The sequence below is a fragment of the Hemicordylus capensis genome, chromosome 6 (genome assembly GCF_027244095.1).
Source record: "Hemicordylus capensis ecotype Gifberg chromosome 6, rHemCap1.1.pri, whole genome shotgun sequence".
Classification (NCBI taxonomy): domain Eukaryota; kingdom Metazoa; phylum Chordata; class Lepidosauria; order Squamata; family Cordylidae; genus Hemicordylus; species Hemicordylus capensis.
Genome location: NC_069662.1, coordinates 10,757,452 through 10,782,003, shown reverse-complemented (window position 1 = coordinate 10,782,003; position 24,552 = coordinate 10,757,452). Strand labels below are relative to the sequence as shown.

Here is a 24,552-nt window from a genome sequence, read left to right as displayed (position 1 = left end):
CCTATCTTATATTATCTTTGCAGCAATCTAAATGGCTTGCCCAGTTTATAGTGCCATCGCGACTACATGTTCTTGTGAACATACTTTTTTAATAGATTCATTTTTTGAGACCAACGCACATAGTGCCTGTCTTGCCATCCGGTCCCCTTTCTCTTCTAATTGCCTGAGGACGGGACAAGAGACAAAGTAGAAAGCATCCCCCAATGTGACATTTTCCTCTGACAGGCTTAGAAGTCGAGCAATGGCTTGAGTTGCTCAGAGACATGTGGCATGACATTTGCTCAAGGATGGAACCATTGAGAACCGTGGCAGGCATGGAGCAGGTGCATTCCGGGGTGGGTCTGGGCCGCCCTCGCTAGGATTATTTATTTATTTATTTATTTATTTATTTATTTATTTATTTATTTATTTATTTAATCCACTTGTATATCACAAAAAACATAAGTCTCTGGGAAGTTTACAACAAAACAATAAAAACAACAGACAAAAAGATTAAAACATCACAACAATTTAAAATTTAAAGTGTCAAAACTATTAAAAAGACAATTAAAATACTATCTGATTAAAAGCCTAGGTGAACAAAGGCTTCTTGACTGCCTTTTTAAAAGCTGTAAGAGATGGGGAGGCTCTTATTTCAGCAGGCTGATCCTGCCATCACATCATTCTTTATCTTTGTTCCCACATTATCAGCTATAGAGTGGACTAGCAGCCTGTTGAGACATGGAAAGAGATGGCAAGAGGCAAACAACATTTAATCCACATGTTAAGCCTTTGCATTAAACAAGCTGGTGGTTTGTGGGTGGAAGGATAGGAGGGCGAGGGGAAGTGTATGAGAGAAAAATGTATCCCTACCTTGAGGAGGTCCCTTGAGTATGTCCCTTTTTGTGGTTCTGAATTTAATGAGGCAGCCTCCCTGCTCTTTTCTGCTCTGCCCTGCTCCCTCACTCGGCCCACCTCCTCCTCTGGAACCTCCAGGGTTCCATGCTTTCTCTGGCTCCCCACCGCTGCCTTTTCCCGCAGCACTGCCTTCTATCCTCCCCCCACTTCTCTCCCCCATGCTGCCTTCTCTCCCGCCGCCCACCACTTTCTACCACTGGTCAGCTACCATTTTTTCCTGCTGGCTGGCTGCGGCTTCCTCCTGCTGCCTCCTCTGGCCTCTCGCTGGCTGCCATCACTGTTTTCTCCACTGTCCCCATCTCTGTCTGGGCAGCTGCCTGTGAACTCTCATGAGAAGTGCCACGAATGGGATTATTCATGGGTACATCTTAGAGAAATAAATATAAAGATAGATTTCATTTTTGAGTCGGATTATGTTTCAAGGCAAGCATCAAATAATTTTCTTTTCTGTCGCTATAGTCCTTCAATAGATTGACCAGCGAAAGTGGGACCCTCCATCAGTGTGCCAACAGATAAGCATAAATAGATGGAATCAACATCGGTTACCTCCTAGATTAATCCCAGAGTTTGCAATACATTTAGACCCAATCCAAGAAATAAAGACTTAAGTGCCTATAGCAACAAACAGAGGCCCTGATCCCACTGCAATTTTCATTAAAACAATGAGGTTCATTGGAAACAAGGAAGAAGGGAAGCCACAATTGAATTCACACCTATAATTTTCTATAGGACCTCCTTATCAATAGTTTTGGTTGGATCAGGACCATAGAATCTTTATTTCCTTCTTCTTATCAGCTCCTTCCTTTGGTTCAAATCAGGCCTCAGCAAAATTACAAAACATTTTGGGAAAAAGATACAAGAGAGTAAGCCAGCACTGGAGGCCAAAATAGAGAATATTTCCACAGCTACCATATATTTTCCCCTTGTGCTCAAGTAGGCTGGAAGAAAGGATAACCAAACGCTGCAAAAGACCAGCATGCTGAAGGTGATAAACTTGGCTTCATTAAAACTGTCAGGCAACTTCCTGGCCAAGAAAGCCAAAATGAAGCTCACTGTAGCCAGGAAGCCCAGGAAGCTCAGCACAGAATAAAACATGGCAGTGGAGCCTTCATTACATTCCAGGATCATTTCTGTAGCCATGGAGGTCATGTCAAAATCTGGGAATGGTGGGGAAGTTGCCAGCCACACTGTACAAATGGTGGTTTGAATGAGAGAGCAGCAAAGAACGATGGGGTAGGCCAACCTTTTCCCCACCCATTTCCTCATGCTGGACTCTGGCTTGGTGGCCATGAAAGCCAGAATCACAATGGTGGTTTTGGCCAAGATGCAAGAAACTGCCACAGAGAAGATGATGGCAAAAGCAGCTTGTCGAAGGAGACATGTGATCCTCTCAGGCTTGCCAATGAAAAGCAAAGCACAAAGGGAGGAGAGAAGGAGGGAGATGAGGAGAGTGTAGGTGAGGCTGCGGTTGTTGGCTTTGACAATGGGAGTGTCCTTGTGCTTCAGAAAAATCCTCAGCACAAAAGCTGTGATGAAAGCAAAGGACAGAGCAAAAATGTCCATACTGATCCCCAAAGGTTCTTCATGAGTCAGAAAGTTGATGGCCTTGGGAATACAAAAATCCTGGCCATTGCTTGGATAATGATCTTCTGCACATGGGATGCAGTTGTCCATGTCTGAAAAAGATTATATATATTTTATGGCAGTGGAATGTACAGTGCATTGTAGTATAATCTGAGCATTATAAAGACCTGTATTAGGACTGTTAGTTCTACATCTAATGTTCCCCATTACTGCATGGAAATATTCTGCCATGCGTAGAGATCCAGCTCTTATGTCCAAAATCAGCAGGAGAAACCCAGTTCTATCACAGAGGGTGGATTCTGTAACACAAGGCCTCTCTCTCAGCCTTTAATATTTTGGTTTGGGGCTTAGCTGAGATTCAGAATGGACTTGAAGGGGTTCCAGCAACCTAAGCCTTCACCTCCCAAATTTGTTTGCTTTCCTTCAGCCTCTGTTTGTCTCTCTGGCTTTATCCAGAGTCTGGCTACAGCCGCTTCATCATTGGCTTTGCTATCCTTAGATGCCACACCTTGACTTCCTGGCCCCTCCCCTTCCTCCCACCTTTTCTCTATATGTCCTTCCTCTCTTTCCATTGCCTCTCATGTGGGTATTTTTTCTTCATCAATTGGCACTGGATCATGTACTATTTTTCTAGACTTGGATCCTGCCCCCAGAATGCTCCTCATTCAGGAGCGTATGTGAAGAAAATGTAATGGCAGCCAGAAGTGGAATAGAAAAAACTGAGACTTCATGGATTGTTGGGATTTTAAAAAGGGAGATCAAAGCCAATGCCAGCATGCCTAGATGTCTTCTCATGCACAACACAAACACCACACCTAATATCTTGTTTTCCATTTCACAGTGTTGGGCTGGTCTCCCCACCAGTCCTATTCTTCAAATGCTCCAATAAAAGCACCATACTTCTCACTCCTGTGCATGGATGCAGGTGTGGCTGTGAGGGCGCAATCTTGCTTTTATTTCTCAAAATCAATTTATCAGACTAAGAGCAATCCCAATACATTGCAATTGAAATTACTGTGAATACGCTACAGAAAAGCAACTTTGCTTTAAATTTTTTATTGATTTTAACAATATCTTAAGAATCTCACTACATCAAATATTAAACAAAATTGACTTCCAGCTAATTGACTAAACTAAAATTGACTTCCAGCTGACTCACTAATCAGCGCGAATTACTAATTATACAATTAACCCTTGCTATAATAATTCAAAACATATATCCTATACCTTACCAAACTCAATTTTAGTCTGCTCAACCTGCTAATATTGCTAAATTTCAAACCCTGTTGAAAAATCAATATTAGGAAAATAGTTCTTTAAGTACAGTAAAAATGGTTTCCAATCTTCTGTAAAACCTTCCAAATTTTGATCTCTTATCGGTACTGTAAGTTTTGCCATCTCTGCGTATTCCAAATTTTTTATCAGCCAATCTTCTTTTGAGGGCAGTTCATTGTCCTTCCATTTCTGTTACAGAAAAGCTACTTTGCATCTTGTTGCTCTACTCAGGAAAACTTTGTTTCTTCACAAATTGCTCTATAAAACAACGTAGAATCTTTCAGACACATTTTGCACAGTAGTCTCTGCACAGACCTCTCAATTAATATATATTTTCCTGAACAGGCTTATTAATGTAATCTGGAGGTCCTGGATCTGTTGGTAGCCACACCTCCAGACAGTCATCGATGGATACTGTATATGAATTGTTCCTGTGAGTGGAACCAGGGTGGTTAGAAATGGTGAATGGGATAATAAATAAAATAAAATAATAATAAAATACTAATAAAAGCTGCCAGGGAGGGGACAGGTAGATGGCTGGAGGTGATCGTTAATGCTTCATTAAGGGAGGGCAGGATGCCATCGTGCCTTAAGGAGGCGGTGGTAAGACCTCTATTAAAAAAGCCCTCCCTTGATCCCTCCAGCCTGGACAACTATAGACCTGTGTCTAACCTCCCCTTTTTGGGCAAGGTGATGGAGCGTGTGGTGGCGTCCCAGCTGCAGAGGGTCTTGGATGATACGGATTATCTGGACCCTTTTCAATCTGGCTTCCGCCCCGGGTATGGGACTGAGACTGCCTTGGTCGCCCTAGTGGATGACCTACGCCGGGAACTAGACAGGGGGAGTGCGTCCCTGTTGGTTCTGCTGGACCTCTCGGCGGCGTTCGATACCATCGACCATGGTATCCTTCTGGGCCGCCTCTCGAGTATGGGAATCGGAGGCACTGCGTTGCAGTGGTTTCTGTCCTTTCTTGAGGGGAGGGTTCAGAAGGTGGTGCTGGGGGACTACTGCTCGGCCCCGTGGCCGTTGGCCTGTGGGGTCCCGCAGGGATCGGTCTTGTCCCCCATGCTGTTTAACATCTACATGAAGCCGCTGGGAGAGGTCATCCGGAGATTTGGACTGAGTTGTCAGCAATATGCGGATGACACTCAGCTCTATCTCTCCTTGTCATCTGATCCTAGGGAGGCGGTGGATGTCCTGAATCGGGGGCTGGAGGCCGTGATGGGTTGGATGTGGGCTAACAAACTGAAATTGAATCCGGATAAGACGGAGGTACTGTTGGTCAGTAGGAGAGCCAATCGGGATGAGGAGATTTTACCGGTTCTGGATGGGGTTGCACTCCCCTTGAAGGAGCAAGTACGCAGCTTGGGGGTACTACTGGACCCGGCTCTGCTTTTGGAAGCTCAGGTGGAGGCGGTGGCCAGGGGTGCCTTTGCACGGCTTCGGCTGGTGCGCCAGCTGCGTCCCTTTCTCGAGAAGGCAGATCTGGCCACGGTTACCCACGCCTTAGTCACGTCGCGGCTGGATTACTGTAACGCGCTCTACGTGGGGCTGCCCTTGAAGAATATCCGGAAACTGCAGCTAGTGCAAAACGCGGCAGCTAGGGTTTTATCCGGAGCTGCCCGTTGGGAACATATCACCCCCATTTTGAAAGAGCTGCACTGGCTGCCGGTTCGTTTCCGGGTCCAATTCAAGGTGCTGGTTTTGACCTTTAAAGCCCTAAACGGTTTGGGCCCGGGGTATCTGAGGGACCGCCTGCTCCCACGGGTTGCTGCCCGCTTGACAAGGACATCTGAGGGGGCCCTGCTCCAGGTGCCGACAATGAGGGAGGCCCGGCTGTCGTGCACTCGGGACAGGGCCTTCTCTGTTGCTGCCCCCAGACTCTGGAATGCTCTCCCAGTGGCCATTCGTTCCTCGGACTCCATCACGGCTTTTAGAAAGCTTTTAAAGACTTGGCTTTTTACCCAGGCTTTTACATGATCGTTTTCTACTGCAGCTTCTTTGTGTTTTTATTTGTTGTATTGTTTTTATGCCTGTTTTTATGTTTTTATATTTTTAACATGATATTTTTATTGTCTTTTTATTGTATGTTTTTAACTTTTGTAAACCGCCTTGGGGTTATCTTTTTAACGAAAGGCGGTATATAAATGCAAAAATAAATAAATAAATAAATAAATAAAATAATTATGAGTATTTGCTGCCCCCAAAGAAACAATGTTTTTAACCAAGTGTAGAAAATACTCTTATCCCTGTCTACTCCTATTTTATCTCCTGGAATAAGACAAACTGGAATTTATTGCTACCTCCAGCATGGTTGTCATTTTTTCCTTTCTTTCTGTGAAGCTGTATAAGCAAAAAGGACGAAAATATTATTGGTTATATCTGATTCTTTTTCCTAGCAGAAATAGTCACTACTGGATTGCTAATACATTTTTAAGCAGAAGGGATCTATGAGCCCAATCAACTGTGTTGGAAGCAGGCTGGATCATAGTCCATATATTCTATAGCAATTTTACACGATCTCTCTTACCTTTACGGTTGGAAATTTTCCCTTCTGGGCATGGAAGGCAATCATAGCAGCAAAATGGCTTCCCTTCTGCCTTTGTCCTACTATAGCCAGGATGGCAGTGGTCATTACACAGAGAAAGAGGCCGTGCCTGTCCATACATGAAAGAGGGCAGTGTTTTATGTTTGGGCAGTTGAAATCACAAAGGTTCATAATCTCACTCTACGCTCTTTTCTTGGCATTGCTGGTTCACAAGTACAGCATAGGGGAGAGGAGAGGAGGGTTAATAGACACTGAGGCCAGTGAAATGAGCTTGTGCAGACTGGGCAATGAGATGAGCCTTCCCCAGCTATTTGATATTTGGCTTCTTACCTTCTTATCAAATGCTTCCTTTCCTCTTAGAGAGCAAAATGCTTCCTTTCCTCTTAGAGAGTAGATGGAAACATCTCTCCTTCTTTACCTATTCATTATGTAGTCCTTTCGATTAGGGCTAGGTCTTTCTTACCCAAGTGTACTTAACCAATAAATACTTAGTATTTAGCTCTACAAGAATCTCCATGTATTTTCTCTAAACAGATGTAACAACTAAACCATCCTCTGCTGCCTACTCTGTAACTGAAGTGTGTGCTCTCTTCCTTAGTGCTCTGCTGTTTACCTACTGGGGGTAAAAATTAACATCCCCCCAAATAACAAGGCCACGGGTATTACTGCAGTCTTTTGGCAAGAAGATAAAGGTAGAGACAGCCTCAGATCAGAAGGGTTTGCATTAGGTCCTCTTGTGTATATGCCCCCCTACGTAGGGCTTCCCTTGCTGGTGGCAATGGCAAGAGGTCTTGTTATCTTTCGCTGCATCATTATTTTTACTCTTAAGTAGTCCTCTTGATTACAGTGGATCCCCCCACCTCCACTTTTTGGGACTTCAGAACCTTTATCTTTCAGCGTACTGTGTTCTGAATATTCCTTTTTCCTTTTTTGGTTTGAGAAGGGGCTCCTGTGCAACTGTGGTATTTCAAAAGAATTTCTGACATAGTTAAAGAGTCTATATTATACTTAGAGAGATTTATTTATTTATTTAGCAAATCTATTGACTGCATGACTTCCGTAGACTTGAGGTGACTTACATAATTTAAACAACAACAAGACAAGAAGGGAAACCCCCCCCCCACACACACAAAACCTAAAAGCCTGGCAAAATAAATAAACAAACAAACAAACAAATGAATAAATTTCCAGAAGCTTCTTCAAGGATAGAAGCGAGGGGGCATTATGAATCTCAGGAGGCAAGGTGTTCCATAAGAAGGGGCTGCAACAGAGAAAACCCTCCCTTGAGGGCCTGAAACTCTGCGAAGGCCCACCTGAGATGAACTCACAGGGCAGGTTGAAGTCGGATGGGTTTGGTGGTCCTGAAGGTACATAGGCACCAAGCCCTGAAGGGTTTTAGAGGTGATAGCCAGCACTTTGAATTAGTCCCTGAAGCGAACTGGCAGTCAATGTAGCGGCCTCAACAAAGGTGAAACACGATCATATTTTTTGCTGTCCATAAGCACCCGGGCATTTTGGGCCAGCTGAAGCTTCTGGGTCACCTCCAAAAGCAACCCCAGGAATAGTGCATTGAAATAGTCCAACCGAGAGGTGATGAAAAAGGTGCTCTAAGGACCAGGCCATGGGGTTCTGACCCAGTCCTCTGCTGCCTGGTGCAGGGGGGGCGGCTCCGAATGCCAGTTTGTGTAGGGGTGCCAGGTTGTGGGGGGGCCTTAGTGGGGATGGGGCCGCACAACTGCTAGCAGCCGTGTGTGTGTCCTCCACTCGGCTGGCCCTGCCGGTAGTGTAGGGGCCTTGGTGCTGCAGAGATCCTGGCTGTCTTTATTATTTATTTATTTAACAGATTTTTTTTTCTACCGCCCAAAACTTAAGTTTCTGGGCAGTATACCCCAAAATAAAAACAGAAAGTAAAACCTTAGTTAAAACAAGAACAACAAGTTGAAAACATTACAACAATTTAATTTTTTAAAAAACTGTTTTAAAACAGCATGAAAACCATTACATCAATATTAATTAAAAGCCTGGGTGAACAGGCTGTTGCTTAGGGGCGGCCCAGCCCCGACTCTCAGGGATGTAGCAAGGTTGGAGTGGGCCCAGAGACAAGATTTTAAAATGCACCCCCACCCCCCCACCCCCACTGAAGCTCAGCTCATGAAGTAAAGGAATCTTAAATAAGGCTGAATAGTGGTAACAAAAAGCATAGATAGATAGATAGATAGATAGATAGATAGATAGATAGATAGACACACACACACACACACACACACACCCTATGTGCCACAATAGAACATCATCATACATTATTTTTTAAAAAGGTTTTGTAAATTGTGGACAATGCAAGTCCTTTAATGGTACTAGAGAAAGACGTGCTGTTCTGGTAGCTCCAGGTCTTAACACTCACATCAATTTTGGAGGATGAATACAACTGAAGGAAGCCCGGGGGGTCCATCATGTGACTTACCTCTGGGGGGGGCCCCCAAGGCAGTGGGTCCCCAGACAACTGTCTCCCCTTGCCCTATTGTAGATACGCCCCTGCCAACTCTGCCTGCTGGCCTGCCTCGTGCAGCCAACCACTATGTGACACAGGAGGGATGCTGCTGCACACACTAGGAGAAGGCTGGTAGGAGCAGTGGTGCTGCAGGCAAGGCGATGTCTAAGCTGGTGTATTGAAGAGCGGCTAGAGAGCTGGGCAAAGGGCCAGCCTTCAGGGCACACAGGCACTCTCATCTCAGCTTTCCACCACCACCACAGCAGCAGCAGCAGCAGCGACTCCTTGCTGGGCACTGGGCCTCAGAAGCTGCCACTTGAGTGAGCAGCAGAACAACCCAACAAACAGCTGAGTCAGTCATGAAACCGGTAACTATCTTCTACTAGTTCTACTGTCTCCTTTCTGTTCAGCTGTGAGGGCTGGGTTGGGGTCTTGGGTGGGTGGGGAGGAGGGCTGGGTAGGAGTCTTGGGCAGGTGGGGGGAGAACTGGGTGGGGTTGTGGTCTTGGAGGGAGAGGGCTGCATTGGGCTGTTGGGGGTGGGGCGGGACTGGTTTGCCTGCAAGTGCGGCTGCCTGTGGGTTGGGGTCAGAGTTGCCAGAACCTAAGGAGTATACTCGTGGGTCAAATGGGCCGTAAGCCAGAATTTGGCTTTTTAAAAGCCAAATCTGGCCACTTAGGTTGGAGTCTTTTTTTGATGAACATATTTATTTTTATCCTCACCACAATCCTGTAAGGTAGGCTGGGCTCAGAGATAAGCAATTGGCCCAGAGTCAGCCATTGAGTTTCAGGGCTAAAGGGGAAATGAACTTGAGTCTTCCCTTCCTGGTCCTAGTCCAACACAAGGTATAGGTAGAGGGCCACAATCTTCTTCATAGCCTTTGTATTATGCTGTTTGAGGACTGCATTTCATTATTAACTTTTTGGAACGCCAGTGCTATTTTTCTTTTGCATGTATATTAAATGTACACATTTGCTCCTACTCCTCCTGTGGTCTGTTATTGTTGGGTTACCCTTTTTACTATGGCTTCTTTATTTTTGGGGGGTGGCCTTTTCCCCACCTACTGGTCTCCCATCCAAGGGACTGGCCACACCCGCCGAGCTTAAGGAAACATTCTGAGAGAGCCTTAGTCTTGCTCCCTGTCCTCCCTAGTACCCAATTGTACGGTATTTTATTTTGTTGCTTGAAATTCCATGGCTTCCCTAACACTGCATCAGCTGAAACAGCCTGCAAATTGTCCTCCCCTGTGTAGCGGGCGCTAATGCTATCCGGCACTTGGGTTACATCCAATTTCACCCTCTGTGCAAGTGCAATACTGGATCTGCAGTTTGGTCAGCAGAACCGTTTCAGCCACGGGATCCGTGAAGTGTCCCTGAGCATGTGCTTGTAGTGCCAGAGCCCAGCCTTGAAATGTATGAAGCAAGAATCCATAGAAGTGCTCTTGAGCATGTGCGAAATCATAATGCAACTGCAGACAATACTCCCTGCACATCAAGAGACGAGAGGGAAGGACTAGGGTATGGGTGATGCAGTGCAGTACTGTGTTATCCTGTTATAACTGGGGGTTGGGGTCTTGGAATGACTGGAGCAGTCAGGTGTGAGAGAGAGTGTGATGGGTCTCAAAGAGGGATCTGTTGCTTGCTTGCTTCAAGTGTTGCCTGGGTGTGTTTGTGTGTGTGGGGGGGGGGTGGTGGTGGCAGCAGCTTGTACTCATTCTCTGCTTCTCTTCAAGCCAAACCCCTTCTTCATCAAATAACCAATACAGATGTGGAAGAAATGTCTCAGACCTTGACAACAGCTTGGGAAAGAAAGTAATCTGATCCATTTTTTGCAAGGCTCTGTCTTTCTTTCTTTTGGATGCAATCCGAATAAACCCTTAGAACAGACCTTGCTGAGTGAGGTTTATGCGCTAACCTGTGTGTTGGATTGTGCTGCTGTCTCCATATCCTTTGAAAAATAGGTTTCTCAGTATGCTGGGCACTCTCAAGTGTTACATAAAAGTTCAATGAAAGACTATTCTGAGATTAATTGATGGCCGCAACTGACCACCAAATGGCAAGCCTGCTATTTCAAGGGGAGCCTGACTACATCAAGGGAAATACTCGAAACAGGAACCTGGCCAGATGGAGAACTGAACAAGAGCAACTGTGTCTTGCCTGAGCTTGTATTGGCCCATCCAAAGCCTCACAGCCTCCAGATACAGAGCCAACACATTCACGGCATACACAGATAAGCCCAGGGTGGCAATGTACAGTTGAGTACCATCCGCATACGGATGATACCTCACCCAAACCAACGGATGACCTAATCCAGTGGCTTCATATAGATGTTAAAAAGCATGGGAGCAAGCCCTGGGCCCTGGGGCACCCCACAAGAGAGAGGCCATGGGCTAGAACACTCATCTCCAATGCCCCCGATTCCAAACTGCCACAGAAGATGCAGGAGGATACCATGTTTGGTGGTATCAAAAGCTGCTGAGAGATCTAATAGAACCAAGAGAGTCATGCTCCCCTCATCGAAGCTCCAACAGAGGTCATCCACCAGAGTGACCAATGCCATTTCCGTGCTGTGCCGTGGCCTAAACCATGACTGAAAAGGGTCAAAAAATCCACTTGCTCTAGGATTCTCTGTAGTTGAGTAGCAACAAAATACTCTGAAACCTTCCCTAAAAAGGGAAAGTTGGAGATAGGTGTCAAATTATCTAATATCTCTGTGTCAAGAAGACTGCAGGAGTGGGTGGACCACTGCTTCTTTCAAAGCTAGAGGAACCTTTCCCTCCCTGAGGGATGAATTCATTAACTCCTGGACTCAGGATCTCACCCCCACTCCCAGCCGAACAAATCAAGCGGGGGGGAGGGCAAGGCTCAAGCAATCAAGATGCCATATGTATGTATCCCAAATGACATCACAAGTTATTACCTCCATCACCTCAATGGACATAGCACAATCAGAGTACAACTCAGAGCAGAGACGAGTGACTTCATCGGCAAAGAATTTGGCAGAAATGTCACAGCAGCCCATTGGAAGTTCTTCCTTCTCCCATTCCCTCCAAAGAGTATGGGTGATCCCAAATAATGCCACTGGATGGGATTCTCCTGATGCAATGAGAACGGAGAACAAAGCAGACTTCGCCACTCTAATGGTGGAGATATGCTAGGTCTGCATTGTTTGCCATTCCAAGTCTAACTGATGGGTTGCCGAGTCACTTGGCAATAATCTTTCAAGTCCTATCTTCTTAAAGATTTATTAGCCTCACACTAGGAGCCGACCTTCACTGTCTGAAGGTCCCAGCACAGCTTAAAGATGCTGAATGCTGATTTTCAGCCTAGAAAAAAATCTTGGGCAACTAAATTTCTATCCAGAACTTCAAGTTTCCATCCAGTATCTTATCAGTTGGAATGCAACAAATTAGTGCTGGTAGCAGTGGCCCACTGTGGAAATCAATGGAGACATCTTCAAATATACACAGACCCTACCTGGTTAAATCTGCTGGGCCACTGAATGTCATCCTCATGAATTGTGAGCACCTGTCTTGTGGGACAATCTGGTTCTATCTTTCCCACTCGGACTCTATGGAAGGACTGGTTTGGGAATGTGACCCAGTTGATGATATCCAATCCAGCAACTAATTCCCCATTTTCATCAAAGGAAACCTTTTCTCCAGCACTGTTGTTAAACGATCCACTTCTCAGAAAGTGGTGGAGCTGTATTGGGGGTGCAGGAAAGGAAGAATTTGTTAGGATGTACATAAAAATGTTTTTTAAAAATACATTAAGGGATGTTGTTAGTGGTCATGATTAGGGAGTTAATGCAGCCTTAAAGTAATAGTTCTACGAAGAATGCTATAGCTTAAGAATATAAGAACATAAGAACAGCCCTGCTGGATCAGGCCCAAGACCCATCAAGTCCAGCATCCTGTTTCACACAGTGGCTCACCAAATGCCACTGGAAGCCTACAGGCAGGCATTTAGGGCATGCCCTTTCTCCTGCTGTTACTCCCCTGCAACTGGTACTCAGAGGCATCTTGCCTCCTGTCATCGATATGATCACCACTATTGGCCATTAAAGGACATGGCACTTTACAAAGAAAAACAAGCAGAATGAGATACCCAGCTAAGGCTCACATGAAAACATTAAAAATTTCTTTCATGTGTCTCTTAAAAGGCTGGTAACTGGTATACTTCAAATCTCCTAGTACAATTTGCATTCACTGCAACAGTTAGGCCACAATCCAGAAAAAACGTTCAAGTTTTCCATTCAGAAAAACACATTTGTCTTTTCAATACATTGGCTGCAGTGAGGAAGGGTTCTATCATGACTTCCATGTTTTTTTCTTATCTAGTTCATCCCCTTGGTGCTCTGCTTACTATCCCCTTTTACCCCAAAGCAGGCAGGAAGAAGGGCTGGCAACTGAACCAGGGCATCAGCTGGGCAGATGAAGTCATGATTGTGCTGGAGGAAAAGTAAAAAAAAAAGAGGAATGTTCCCAGGTTGCTTCCCGTATCCATCTGTCCTGTCACTCTTTCTTGTCAGAGTTAGGGTAGACCTATAATGGCCAAGGGTGGACCAGTATCCCCAGACCCATGAGGGAAAGGGGGCCCGCCAGCTGAGAGAGAGCCCACACTTTGCTCTCCCTCCCCCGCCTCTTTGAAGAAGAAGACTGGGAGGTGAGGAGGAGGGCCCGTCTTCACTTTTTGTCCCAGGGCCCACTCCAACCTTTCTCCTCGCCTAGTCAGAGGCCCTTCTCTAAGTGCTCTCCCTGTCAGAGCTGAAGCTGGTAGCTACACTTGAATATTGTCATACCCCAGCTTCTCTGTTGGTGGTGGCTTTGCCTCACCCCACATTCCAGATAAGGCCTAAGGTGCGGGTGACTGATTGGATACTTGCTGGAGGGTAGGTGGGGTCCCTAGAGGCAGCTGGCACAAAAGCAGGCCCCTTTTAAATCAAATTCAAATTCAATTTAAACTTTTGGACCAGGTTGATTAAAAATTGAAACAACATTTAGGAATTGGATTCAAATTTGAAATGAATCAAAGAATTCATTTTGTGCAAATCTCTAATGTCTGTGATTTAGCTGTTTTCCTGTTGCACTGGTCTTCTTTGTGCAGCAGCAATCTTGTAGCCACAAGTACCCCATTTAAATGTTATTCAGTCTGGTTACCTAACTTCCAGCTATCTGTTAATATTTCGCAGCATAAATAAGTGGAAATATTTACCAGAAAGCTTTCTTGGGCTGCTCATATTTTGTTCAGCTTCCAAGCCTAACTAAAATTTGGATAAAGGTGACCAAAGATAAGCCTATGTATATGATAAATATAACTATAATGGATTAATGAAAAATCTGTGAACCGAAAATCTAACATCTCCTCCTCTTATTGCTTAGAAAGGCAGGGCCTTTTGATCTAGCCACTTCTTGAGCAATACTAACTTATCTTAACTCTATCTTAATTCTCTCTTAACTGCATCTTGAGTTGACATCAAGGGGATGTACCAAGATAGAGAATGATATAAAATTATGTATAATGATATAAAATGAAATGAGCATTTTCCTATGATAGCCTCCCATAAATAAACTTTGTGCCTCGCTTCTGCTCTTTATTTGGACTTTGCTATTACTAAGAATGTTGCTAAATCTGACCAGAGTTTGTAGTTAACATTAATGAGTTTTAAATTGTTGCTAAATAGTTCAACATACTGTAGGTTGTAAAGCTTTTTTGTTAGTTTCTCTCTCTCTCTCTCTCTCTCTCTCTCTCTCTCTCTCTCTCACACACACACACACACACACACACACACAGATATTTCTGGAGATGTGTGAAAATATTCTTATATTCCTGGGCTTTGAGCTTGGAAACATCAGTTGATATATTTACAATAAGTCAATGAAGAGTTGATTTATTGTGCTTTTTGAATCTTTGGTGGTCCCTTTTAAATTTTTACACCAAGCACATAAGTTTGGGCAATATATTTTTTTAAAAAAATGAAAATAAAAGAGAGGTGATTAAATCACCTCATATAAAAGTATGTACTTGAATAAGAGTATAATGATTCTAGAAGACTTGAAGTTCTAAGTTATAATTATGCTGTCTATAATAAATTCGCTAAAGCAGGTGTATCAGTTAAGAAAATACAATAAAACTAAAAGAAGAAGATAGAAACAGAACAAAAAGTAGCTATTTTTTTTAAAAAAACAACACACATCTGACAGAACTCACTGGTCAAAAGCCTGAATAAAAAGGGCAACCACTCTCCTCTTCAAAGCTGGGAGAGAAGGAGTCATGCAGGTCGCATCTGATACTGAGTTCCGCGTCCTGGGGGCAATAACTGAGAAGGCCCTATCCTGAGTACTTTTGACAAAAGGGTCCCAGCTGCTGTTGGTACGTGGAACACAGACCTCCCAGTTTATCTAGTCAAGTGAGTAGATTCAGCTGCGAGAAAGAAGTACCATGGAGGCAACAATAGTCCTAGAACAATAAACCAATGCTGACTAAGCTTTTCCAAGACAATTTTAAACAGAGTCTAGATTCTCTTTTTGCTCTCACAGATACAGATCAGGGATTACCTGCCATGGCAGATGATACAGAATCTTCAGGCTACCTGCATCCACCCTTCCTCTTAGATTAGATTTAGCTGATTGCATGGCACGCAAAGCATATGCCACAGTATAGACAGCATTGTAGACACTATAGCTGTGACTGGTCATGCTCATCTCAAAGACTGATCCAGGAAGAGTCTCCAACATCTCCTCCCCAGTGCAGATTTCCTCAGCCTTCTCATCTGCAATGGAGTTGGGGAAAAGGCAATTAAATGCATCTTCCCAAAAGACCCTGAGAAAGCCATCATCTTTCTCCGAGGTGGGGTTTCTCATCTGAAGAAATTGCCGGAATCCTAAAACCTCTTGTGAGTGCAATGCAAAGGAAAGAGCCCCATGGAGGGAGTGAAGATCCACACTTCTTTGAAACTGAAGTGATGTGAAATCCATCTGAGCAATCATAATCCAGACTTTACCTCTTGTCTTAATTGGCATATTCACCAAATCTGCAAAGTTGTGCATTAATATGAAAACCAACATGCTCTGTATTTCACCATATATGAGCAATGCATTGGCAGTGCTTTCTGAAAGAGCTTTCATTTTTGTTCTTATCTCCTCCACTGTTTGATAGATATCACTGGAAAAAGCCAATGTTGTGAATGTTTCTATAAAGTCAAAGCAGATGTCTCTCTCAGGAAACATGTGCAATGTATCCTGTACAAATCTCTCTCCATTGTCATTAGGCAAATAAAAAACCCCAATCCATGTCCACCCAAAATGCAGGAGTAATTTGAGGATTCCTTCATTCTGAAGAGTCCCTTTCGGAAACATCCAGTACAGGAAATCAGCTTCCATGTCATTTTTCATTATTTGAGTGCAGCCATATATGAGCTGTTTTTTTAAAAAGGAAAGGAAAAGAGATGTTTCATATAAAAGCTGGATTTGAGTTTGTAAAAATGCATTTTACAGATTGTAATCCTTACCCAGGAACTTCCGTGCTAAAAGGACAGAAGTAAGGCATGTGGCTAGCTGCATTCAAGCTTGGTTCTATGTCAGATGAGAAGAGGGCAGAAGTGCTTGATTTTCTTCCCTCCCTCAAAAAGTTCCTTGAATTGCCAGAAATATGTCCCTGAGGGCTGTGCGACCCTTAGGAATACATTCCTGGCTGTGAAGAGGGGAAAGAAGCAGAAATCACTTCTCCCTTCCCCGAGTTCTTTATAAGTCGCAATAGTTCTTGTAACCATCAAAGAACCAGCTACTGCAGCACCATGTTTTGCTTAAGGACCAAACCGATATTTCTGTAATACAGAAGCTGGACATGTAAGCAACTGCAACTGGTATTCCGAAGTGCAAGGCTTCTGAACTCGAACATAGCCAGCATGACGAGTAGCCATTTACAGATTGTATCATATCTGCCTTGGGTAGTTTTTCTGAATTAAAAAGCCCACTATATATTAGCTTTTCCACATAATAAACCTTCTCCAGCCTCCTGATCACCTTGGTTGCCCTTTTATACACCTTTTGTAGCTCTGCAATATCCTTTGTCAACGTGAGGACCAGAAATATAACTTGTATTCCATCTGTGGCTGATACGTAGATTTGTATAGGGGCATGACTATATTCACGGTTTTCATTCGCATCTGTCTCATAATGATCCCTGTCATGGAATTCAGCATTTACAGACCTTCCAAGCACTGGGTTGATGATTTCCTTGAGCCATTCTCAAGATCACTCTCATGATTAATTGCTACCAGTTCTTCAGGCAACATCAGTCTGCACTGAATGGAATTTTCCCAATGGAGAATTAGAAGTTTACCTAACAAACATCCCTTTACACTTACACTGATTCACATTTGTCATTATCTCTTTTTGACCAGGTTTGCCTCATTTATTCAAACCAGCATAATATACAAGACTGTACAACGTATTTATGACTTATATGGCATAGAAATTAATGAACACCTTCAATTGAAAAATCAACATTTTTTGAGCACAAGTACAAAATGGGAAATGGAAAGTTGAAGAAAAGAGAAGAAGAGGATGACCAACAGTAAGGTGGATGGACTCAATTATGACAGCAATGAATGCACCACTGAGAGACCTTAAAGGCCAAGTTGAACACAAATCATCCTGGAGAGGATCTATCTATGTGGTCAGAAATAGTCAATACTGACCTGACGGCACTTAATCAATCAATTAATCAATTAAAACTGTAAAGAAACTCACCTTTCATCTTAAGCCAGTGGTATTTGGATTACTGAATAAGTTTAGAATGTGGAAGCAACAGCTACTCTAAAAATAGTGGCATTTCTGTGCCAATATAATTTGTAATGCATTGTCCTGTTAGAAGGAGACTCCATACCAGATTCAAGAAGCTGTTACTCAATAAAATAGGAAGTGAGAAACGGGTTCCAGGATGAAGGGTGTTATGTAAATGCAATAAATAAATGTATACATATATTTTTAAAGGACATATGTAAATCTTCTTCTAAATTCCCATGCTCCAGGCACCCATCTTACCTGTGGAATCTTGTAAATGCAGAGATTCATTGTTATGGGGAGAGAGACATCAGAGTCCGGTCCCCCAATTACTGCTAATGGATTGTTCAGGGTGTCACATTTGTAGTTTGGGATGAATCTGTTCTTTGTGGAGAGAAGTTCCAGGGAAGCATGAATGGTCCATCTTTGATGAAAATGGCTATTATAGATGTTGAAGCCGAGGGTGATGTTGGATATGATCTCAGGATTGTCATTGATCTCTTTGACAGCAAATACCAAGGCCAAGATGTGCTGATAATTCTGAGTCAATGCGCTGTAAGGAGAGGAGGACATCTGCTTCAGAAGATGATACTTGCTATTGTTCAGTTCCATATTTGGGTACTAAATAAATGAGCCCCACGGTGTCCAGGTGCCAGAGCTATTGGCTGTTAAGACATTTAGAGACATTTAAAGATATATCTCACTCCCCCCACCCCCATGCTGCCCTGTTCAGCTGCCAGTGGTTGGTGCTTTTGTTCAAGAGCACGCTTACAATCACACATGCACAGTGCTACACACATAATTTCTAACGGTCATAGTACTATAAAAGCATGGTTGTTCAATCTGGCATGTTAGTCAGGAGCGCTCTTGCACAGCAGTGCCAGCAGTGTTTTAGAATAGCCCATGATACGCCAAATGTCATGTCAGCCACCATTATTATTAGTAATTAATATGGATGGGGTTGCACTCCCCCCAAAGGAACAGGTACATTGCTTGGGAATGCTTCTGGACTCAAGACTCTGGTTTCTTGGGCCGTGGCTATGGCCAGAAGTGCTTTCTATCAGCTTTGAATTATACAACAGCTATGTCCATTCCTTGGCGATAATTATCTCAGAACTGTGGCGCACGCTCTGGTAACTTCTAGGCTTGGCAACTACCATGTGCTCTACATGGGGCTGCCTTTGTATGTGGTTCGGAAACTTCAATTGGTCAAAATATATAGTGGCTAGATTGGTCTCTGGGGTTTCTTGGAGAGACCATAGCATGCCAGTTTAAAAGCAATTGCATTGGCTACCAGTAGGTTTGGGGGAGAAATACAAAGTGCTCATGATAACCTCTAAAGCTCTAAATGGCATGGGACTCAGTTACCTTGGAGAGCGCCTTCTTCTGCATGATCAGGTAATTTGGCACCTGGACCATGCAGCCACAAGCCCCCCCCCCGAACAAGGTTCACCCCCAGTGCAGGGCCCCCCAAAACCTTTTTTTAAAAATCATTACCATGGTTGAGGGGTGGCTGTAGGGTTTGTGTGTGTGGAGCACTCCTTCTCCCTTTGTTCCCCCTCCTGCAGCAGTGGCAGGGACCAGAGTGACTCTGGACCCCTCCGTTTGGGCCAGCATCTTCTTCCAACTGCGAAGCGTGCCTCCACAGTTGCGAGATCATCACGAGCCCGTGATGTCGAGCCCTTAAGGTGAATCTTTTAAGCCTGGATTTTAGTAATCTGTGACTGTTTCAAATTGTTTTTTTAGTGGTTGTTTTATTCTGCTTTTATTTTATTTACTTTTGTGAACTGCCTAGACTGGAGTCAGGAGGAATATTAAACAAACAAACAAATATAAATATTTACAATATTCATGTGCCACTTTTCAATAAATATTTCTCAAATCAGTTGACATATCAAGAAGTATAAAGAAATAGCTCCCTGTCCAAGAGGGCTCATTATAGAAAAAAAAACCAGACACACACACACACAGCCCTTCTCCCCTTTCTAAATATAAAGGGGGTGCCCCTTTGCCCAACTAGCAGGACAAATAATCTCAATTGCCCAAATAACCAAGACATTCTTCAAAATTGAAACTGGAGGAGGTGTGGAACATGGAATATTAATTTATTATTATTGTTGTTTACACAGTCAGACAGGAGTATTGTCTGGTTTGTTTTATCCAGACATTGAGTCCTTCCCAAGGACCTGGGATGCCTGAATTTTATTATCAGTGTTGTTGCTGTTATTATTATAGATATCATAGCAGAATATAGGCTGTTCCCAGTAAAGTTGCTTTTCCCCCCTTCTGCCACAGCCATTCAATTTCAATCTGTACATCTTTGTATTTTGTTATTTTTTTCTTTTTCTATTATTTCTTGTTTACTCAATAAGACAGGTGTTTTTGACTGTTATTATCATTATCATTATCATTATCATTCATTATCAGAAGAAGAAGGGGAATATTTCTTTGAAAAAAGGGGAGAATGCAATACCATTCATTCCAGTTCCAAACATATAATACATAGAAGGAAAAGCCAATTTGTAAGACTGGCCATCCTGAGATTATTATCTGGTGTATTATATGCATTTAAAAATAAAAGAGCTACTCCTTACAGAACGTCATCATAAAGTTCAGAAGAGGGGCGCTTTTCAAAAGTTGCTTGAGAGAAAAACACGTAGATCTGAGAAATGATGCCAACGATGAGGAGGTCTCCTGACTGATGGAACTTGTGAAGAATAGGAAGAGGGTCAGAGATAATGCAAGAAGCAGCTGGAGCACTCCTTGCCACAGCAGGCAGACACAAGACTACAAGTACCATGAACAACACAATCCTGATGAAACATCTCCCTTCTAGGCAGCAGTTCACCTCACCCCACATTTTCATGTTCCTCGGTGGCCTATCCTGTCTTGGTTGATGCGAAGCTAAGGCTGCACAATATTTAAAAAAATGTTGATAACTCGATTTAAACTTGTGCATCTTTAGAACCACCCCTGAATACTACAAGATATATTTATAGAGTCCTTATGTCTTGTTTCTTTAGTGACCACTGGAATTCCTGTGGGATTTGGAGGAGAAGAACAAGTAGTCATCATAGTTAATTTGAAAATTGCAAGGAAGGTAATTGTCTCTTCAGAATTGAATACTCTTTTCAGTATACTCTGAAGGAAACATGTTTTGTATATTTCAGCGGAAGTCTTCTTGCTCCCCCGCAATGAGACAGCAAGAGCCACCTGCTCTTATAATGTCCTACAGTAAAAGAAGACAAGAAGTATTTGTTTCTATGGCCCCATTTGCATGTCACAGGAAACTGGAGTTAAAGATAAAGAAACTGGAGGTTGACTTTCCTGTACATTCGAAATTGTGAATGTGGTTATTTTTGCTGCTCCTACCTGAGATTTGCAGTCACTAGCATTATATCTTAATATTGGACTGCAGCCCATGTTGGCTGTAACCAGAGTTGAGGGAGGAAGCTCCTCTCTCTCTCTCTGATTGGCTATTGGGACTAGGGGTGTGCACAGACGGCGGAGGCACGGTCTGAAGCCAGGGGTGTGTGTCGCTTTAAGGGCATGGGGGTTGTACTTACCGCTCCTGCCGCTTTCCCCCCTCTGGCGCTCCATTTTTTAGTGAAATTTCCAGGGCAGCAGCATTCCTCCCTGCCCCCTTGTTGACTGTGAAAAGCAGAAGTAACTTCCATGCATGCACCTGCTGCTGACACGCACGCACATGCCACACACATCATACATGCTGTGTGGTGTGCAAGCGTGCATCAGTGGCGAGCTCATGCGCGTTAGTTACTTCCGCTTTTCGCAGTCAACTAGGGGACAGAGGCGGCAGGGAGGAACCCTGGCGCCCCCAAAATTTCACTAAACAATGGCGCACCGGAGGGGAGAAAATGGCGGGAGGTGTAAGTACAACCCACCGCTCTTAAAGCAACACCCCCCTGGTGTCGAATTGCCAGTCCGGGCCACTTGCGAACCGGTTCACAGGCCTCTAACGTGGCCTGGGGACCGGTTTGTGCACATCCCTACTTTGAACCCCCTCCCGGTTTGGTTCCATCAAGGGGGGTTCACGGTCCTTTTTAAAATGGTCTTTTTTTCCTTACCCCTTCAGGGGAGTTGTTGGAGGTGCCGGGGGGTCTACGGAGGTTCCCCCCTGCCCCCCTTTTGGCCAGCTCTTCGGCCCGGTCTGGCCTTCACCCTGCAGTATGACAGCCATTTCTGAGGCCGCCATACCTTCAATAGTCCTCTGCATAACCCAGGCCACTCAGAGGCCAATTGTGCAAAAAAGGTCCACAAACCCCCAAACTGTCGGGAGTTTTTGGTCCAGGGTCGGACCAATGTCGCATGCCTCAAACGTCAAACCTGTTCACACATCCCTAATTGGGGCTGTCCTTCATACCAGAAGGAAACCCACACAGCCAGTTTCCACTCCTTCCTGCATTCTCCCTGACTGCAGTTCAGTTCTTGTTCTTTTCATCTGAACATGGACAGGTAAGCGGGGTGGGCGGGGTGGATCTGCGGTTCCACTGGACCCTCGATTCCACGTTACGAGTGAATTGGCTGATAGTCTTTATGTAGGTTTGTTAAAACGGTTCATTCGGTCTGAACAATTATTATTAATAATAAAATATATATTAGGTATATGCAATATTGGATCAGTAAACTCAGAAATCATCTGATTTCACCCAGATTGTGTGTGTGTGTGTGTGTGTGTGTGTGTGTGTGTGTGTGTTTCTGACATGGTTCAAACCTGAACCTGTGCAGCCCAGTTTGGATCAGATTTTTCTGACTGCATTCAGAAATAAATCAATAATTTAAATAAATCAGTGCCTTCCAGAGCTCCAAATGGCAGTGAGAATCTATTCTTGTTTTTTTTAGTGATCACAGCAAAATTTTACAAAACTCATCTTCTGTCCAACCTGCCTGCCTGTGCACATAAAATGGTGCAGTGTAAATGGGGCAGGGGTTGGAACACCATTATGTTCAAATTAATGCAACCATGGTTATGAGCCCAAAGTGACCTGTGGTTTCACCTGCAAACTCAAATTTGAACCTTCGATTGGCAGTAAGGTTCATTGCCGAGACCCCTGTGATTTCCCTATGTGGCCATTTAGAAGGGCCCAAACAGTCCTGAACTAATATTTTTGGAGTCGGATTAGATTGGGTTGGATCCAATCCTTATATTTGCATTTGCACACAGCCCTAATACTGGCACTATAGTGACATTAGAAAATGGGCTTTGGTAGAAGTCTCCTCCACTGCAGAAGCTCTCTCTCCAGATGCAGAATACTGATTTTGATCAGTATTTTTTTGGAAGGCACTATAGCGTTTTAAGTCTTGTTTGACAGGAGTTATTATCCATGCTTCCACAAATTAACATAAATATGGGCAGATAATATTTCTTCACACTTACGGAATACAATCCTCACCTTAGTACTACATTTTTTAAAAAAATAAATAAATGCTGACAACATATTGCTTAAGGAATATTATAATTATGTATAAGTCACAGTTGACAACACTTGACTGCAGGAGTGTCAAACATACAGCCCTTCGTCTGGTCCACAAGCCTCCAACCCCCTTTGCCATGAGCAAGCTGATCCTTCCTTTCACCATCCTTTCTCCCCTCACACCCCAAGGTGTGCTGGTGGCATGACTGGCGGGGAAAGAGGAAAGAGAGTTTCTCTTTTTCTTGATCATGATGTTGTTTTGGAGTTATTGAGATGATTATTGAGTCATCTGTGGAGAATCTGTTGGAAATCTGTTGAGAACAATAACAGTTAAAATATGATACATTCAGAATTTTAAAATGATAATAGGAAAAAACCTCTAGATTTTCTTTGAGCACATTCTGGTGCTAAAAGTGTTGCATCCCATTAATTTAAGTGGCAGTTTTTGTTCATCCAAAATGTGGTATCTGTAGGTAACTGGGAAGTATGATATTCAGAATTTCTTCCAAGAGCTGAAAATAAATAAATAAATTTTCACCAAGCATGTTCGAGTGTAAAAAGTAGTGGTCCTATCCAGCCCCAGCACAGTACTTCCAGTGACTGTTGCTGGTGTCTATCTTATGTTTCTCTTTAGATTGTGAGCCCTTTGGGGACAGGGAGCCATCTTATTTATTTGTTGTTTCTCTTTGTAAACCGCCCTGAGCTATTTTTGGAAGGGCGGTGTAGAAATCAAAATAAAATAATAATAATAACAACAACAACAACAACAACAACAACAATGATGCATTCAAACTGAACCATCAAATTGAAAAAGTTGAAGAAAATGAACATGTAAAAATATTATGGGACTTCCGACTACAAACTGACAGACATCTGCCACACAATACACCAGATATAACTGTAGTCGAGAAGAAAGAAAAACAAGTCAAAATAATCTACATAACAATACCAGGGGATAGCAGAATAGAAGACAAAGAAATAGAAAAAATCACCAAATACAAAGATCTACAAATTGAAATTGAAAGGCTGTGGCAGAAAAAGACCAAAATAATCCCAGTGGTAATTGGCACCCTGGGTGCAGTTCCAAAAGACCTTGAGGAGCACCTCAACACCATAGGGGCCACAGAAATCACCACCAGCCAATTACAAAAAGTAGCTTTACTGGGAACAGCCTATATTCTGCGTCGATATCTATAACAATTGACAATAAAATTCAGCCATCCTAGGTCCTTGGGAAGGACTCGATGTCTGGATAAAACAAACCAGTCAATAACACCTGTTCTGACTGTGTAAACAATAAATAATAATAATGCATTCAGGTAATTTAAGCGGCAAGGCAAAGGAGGGAGGAGGAGGGGAGAGAATGGAAGAAAGGAAGAGAGTGAAAGACAGAGGGAGGAGGAAGAGTAAGACAGAAGGCAGCATGAGGTGGATGCAAGTCAGGTGTGAAGTGACAGAAAGTGGCACATGCATCAGAATAAAATCTGGCCCACCCCCCAACTGATTCTGATACCCTTGCTCTTCTCAGCACAACTGAATGA

The 24,552-nt window shown here is 43.5% G+C and overlaps 1 protein-coding gene across 1 annotated transcript; it reads right to left on the bottom strand.

The window, feature by feature from the left end:
• Window positions 1-601: 601 nt before the first annotated feature.
• Window positions 602-20,379, bottom strand: LOC128330816 (vomeronasal type-2 receptor 26-like). Its single transcript, XM_053264183.1, has 6 exons — window positions 20,174-20,379; window positions 17,841-18,018; window positions 15,351-16,211; window positions 12,268-12,495; window positions 6,287-6,413; window positions 602-2,573 (listed from the first exon to the last, which is right to left on the bottom strand). Exons 1-6 carry the CDS (start codon window positions 20,377-20,379, stop codon window positions 1,672-1,674), a joined length of 2,502 nt encoding a protein of 833 aa, XP_053120158.1. The 3' UTR covers window positions 602-1,671.
• Window positions 20,380-24,552: the final 4,173 nt, after the last annotated feature.

What these genes read in the sequence shown, in the direction of transcription:
- LOC128330816 (XM_053264183.1), bottom strand. Translation starts at nt 20,379, where the DNA reads ATGGTACTTGTAGTCTTGTGTCTGCCTGCTGTGGCAAGGAGTGCTCCA. An exon ending in GAACTTTATGATGACGTTCT is followed by an intron (nt 18,019 to 20,173) that starts GTAAGGAGTAGC and finishes CATCTATAATAG; the next exon opens with CCATTTTCATCAAAGATGGA. An exon ending in TGTATCATCTGCCATGGCAG is followed by an intron (nt 12,496 to 15,350) that starts GTAATCCCTGAT and finishes CCCCCAATACAG; the next exon opens with CTCCACCACTTTCTGAGAAG.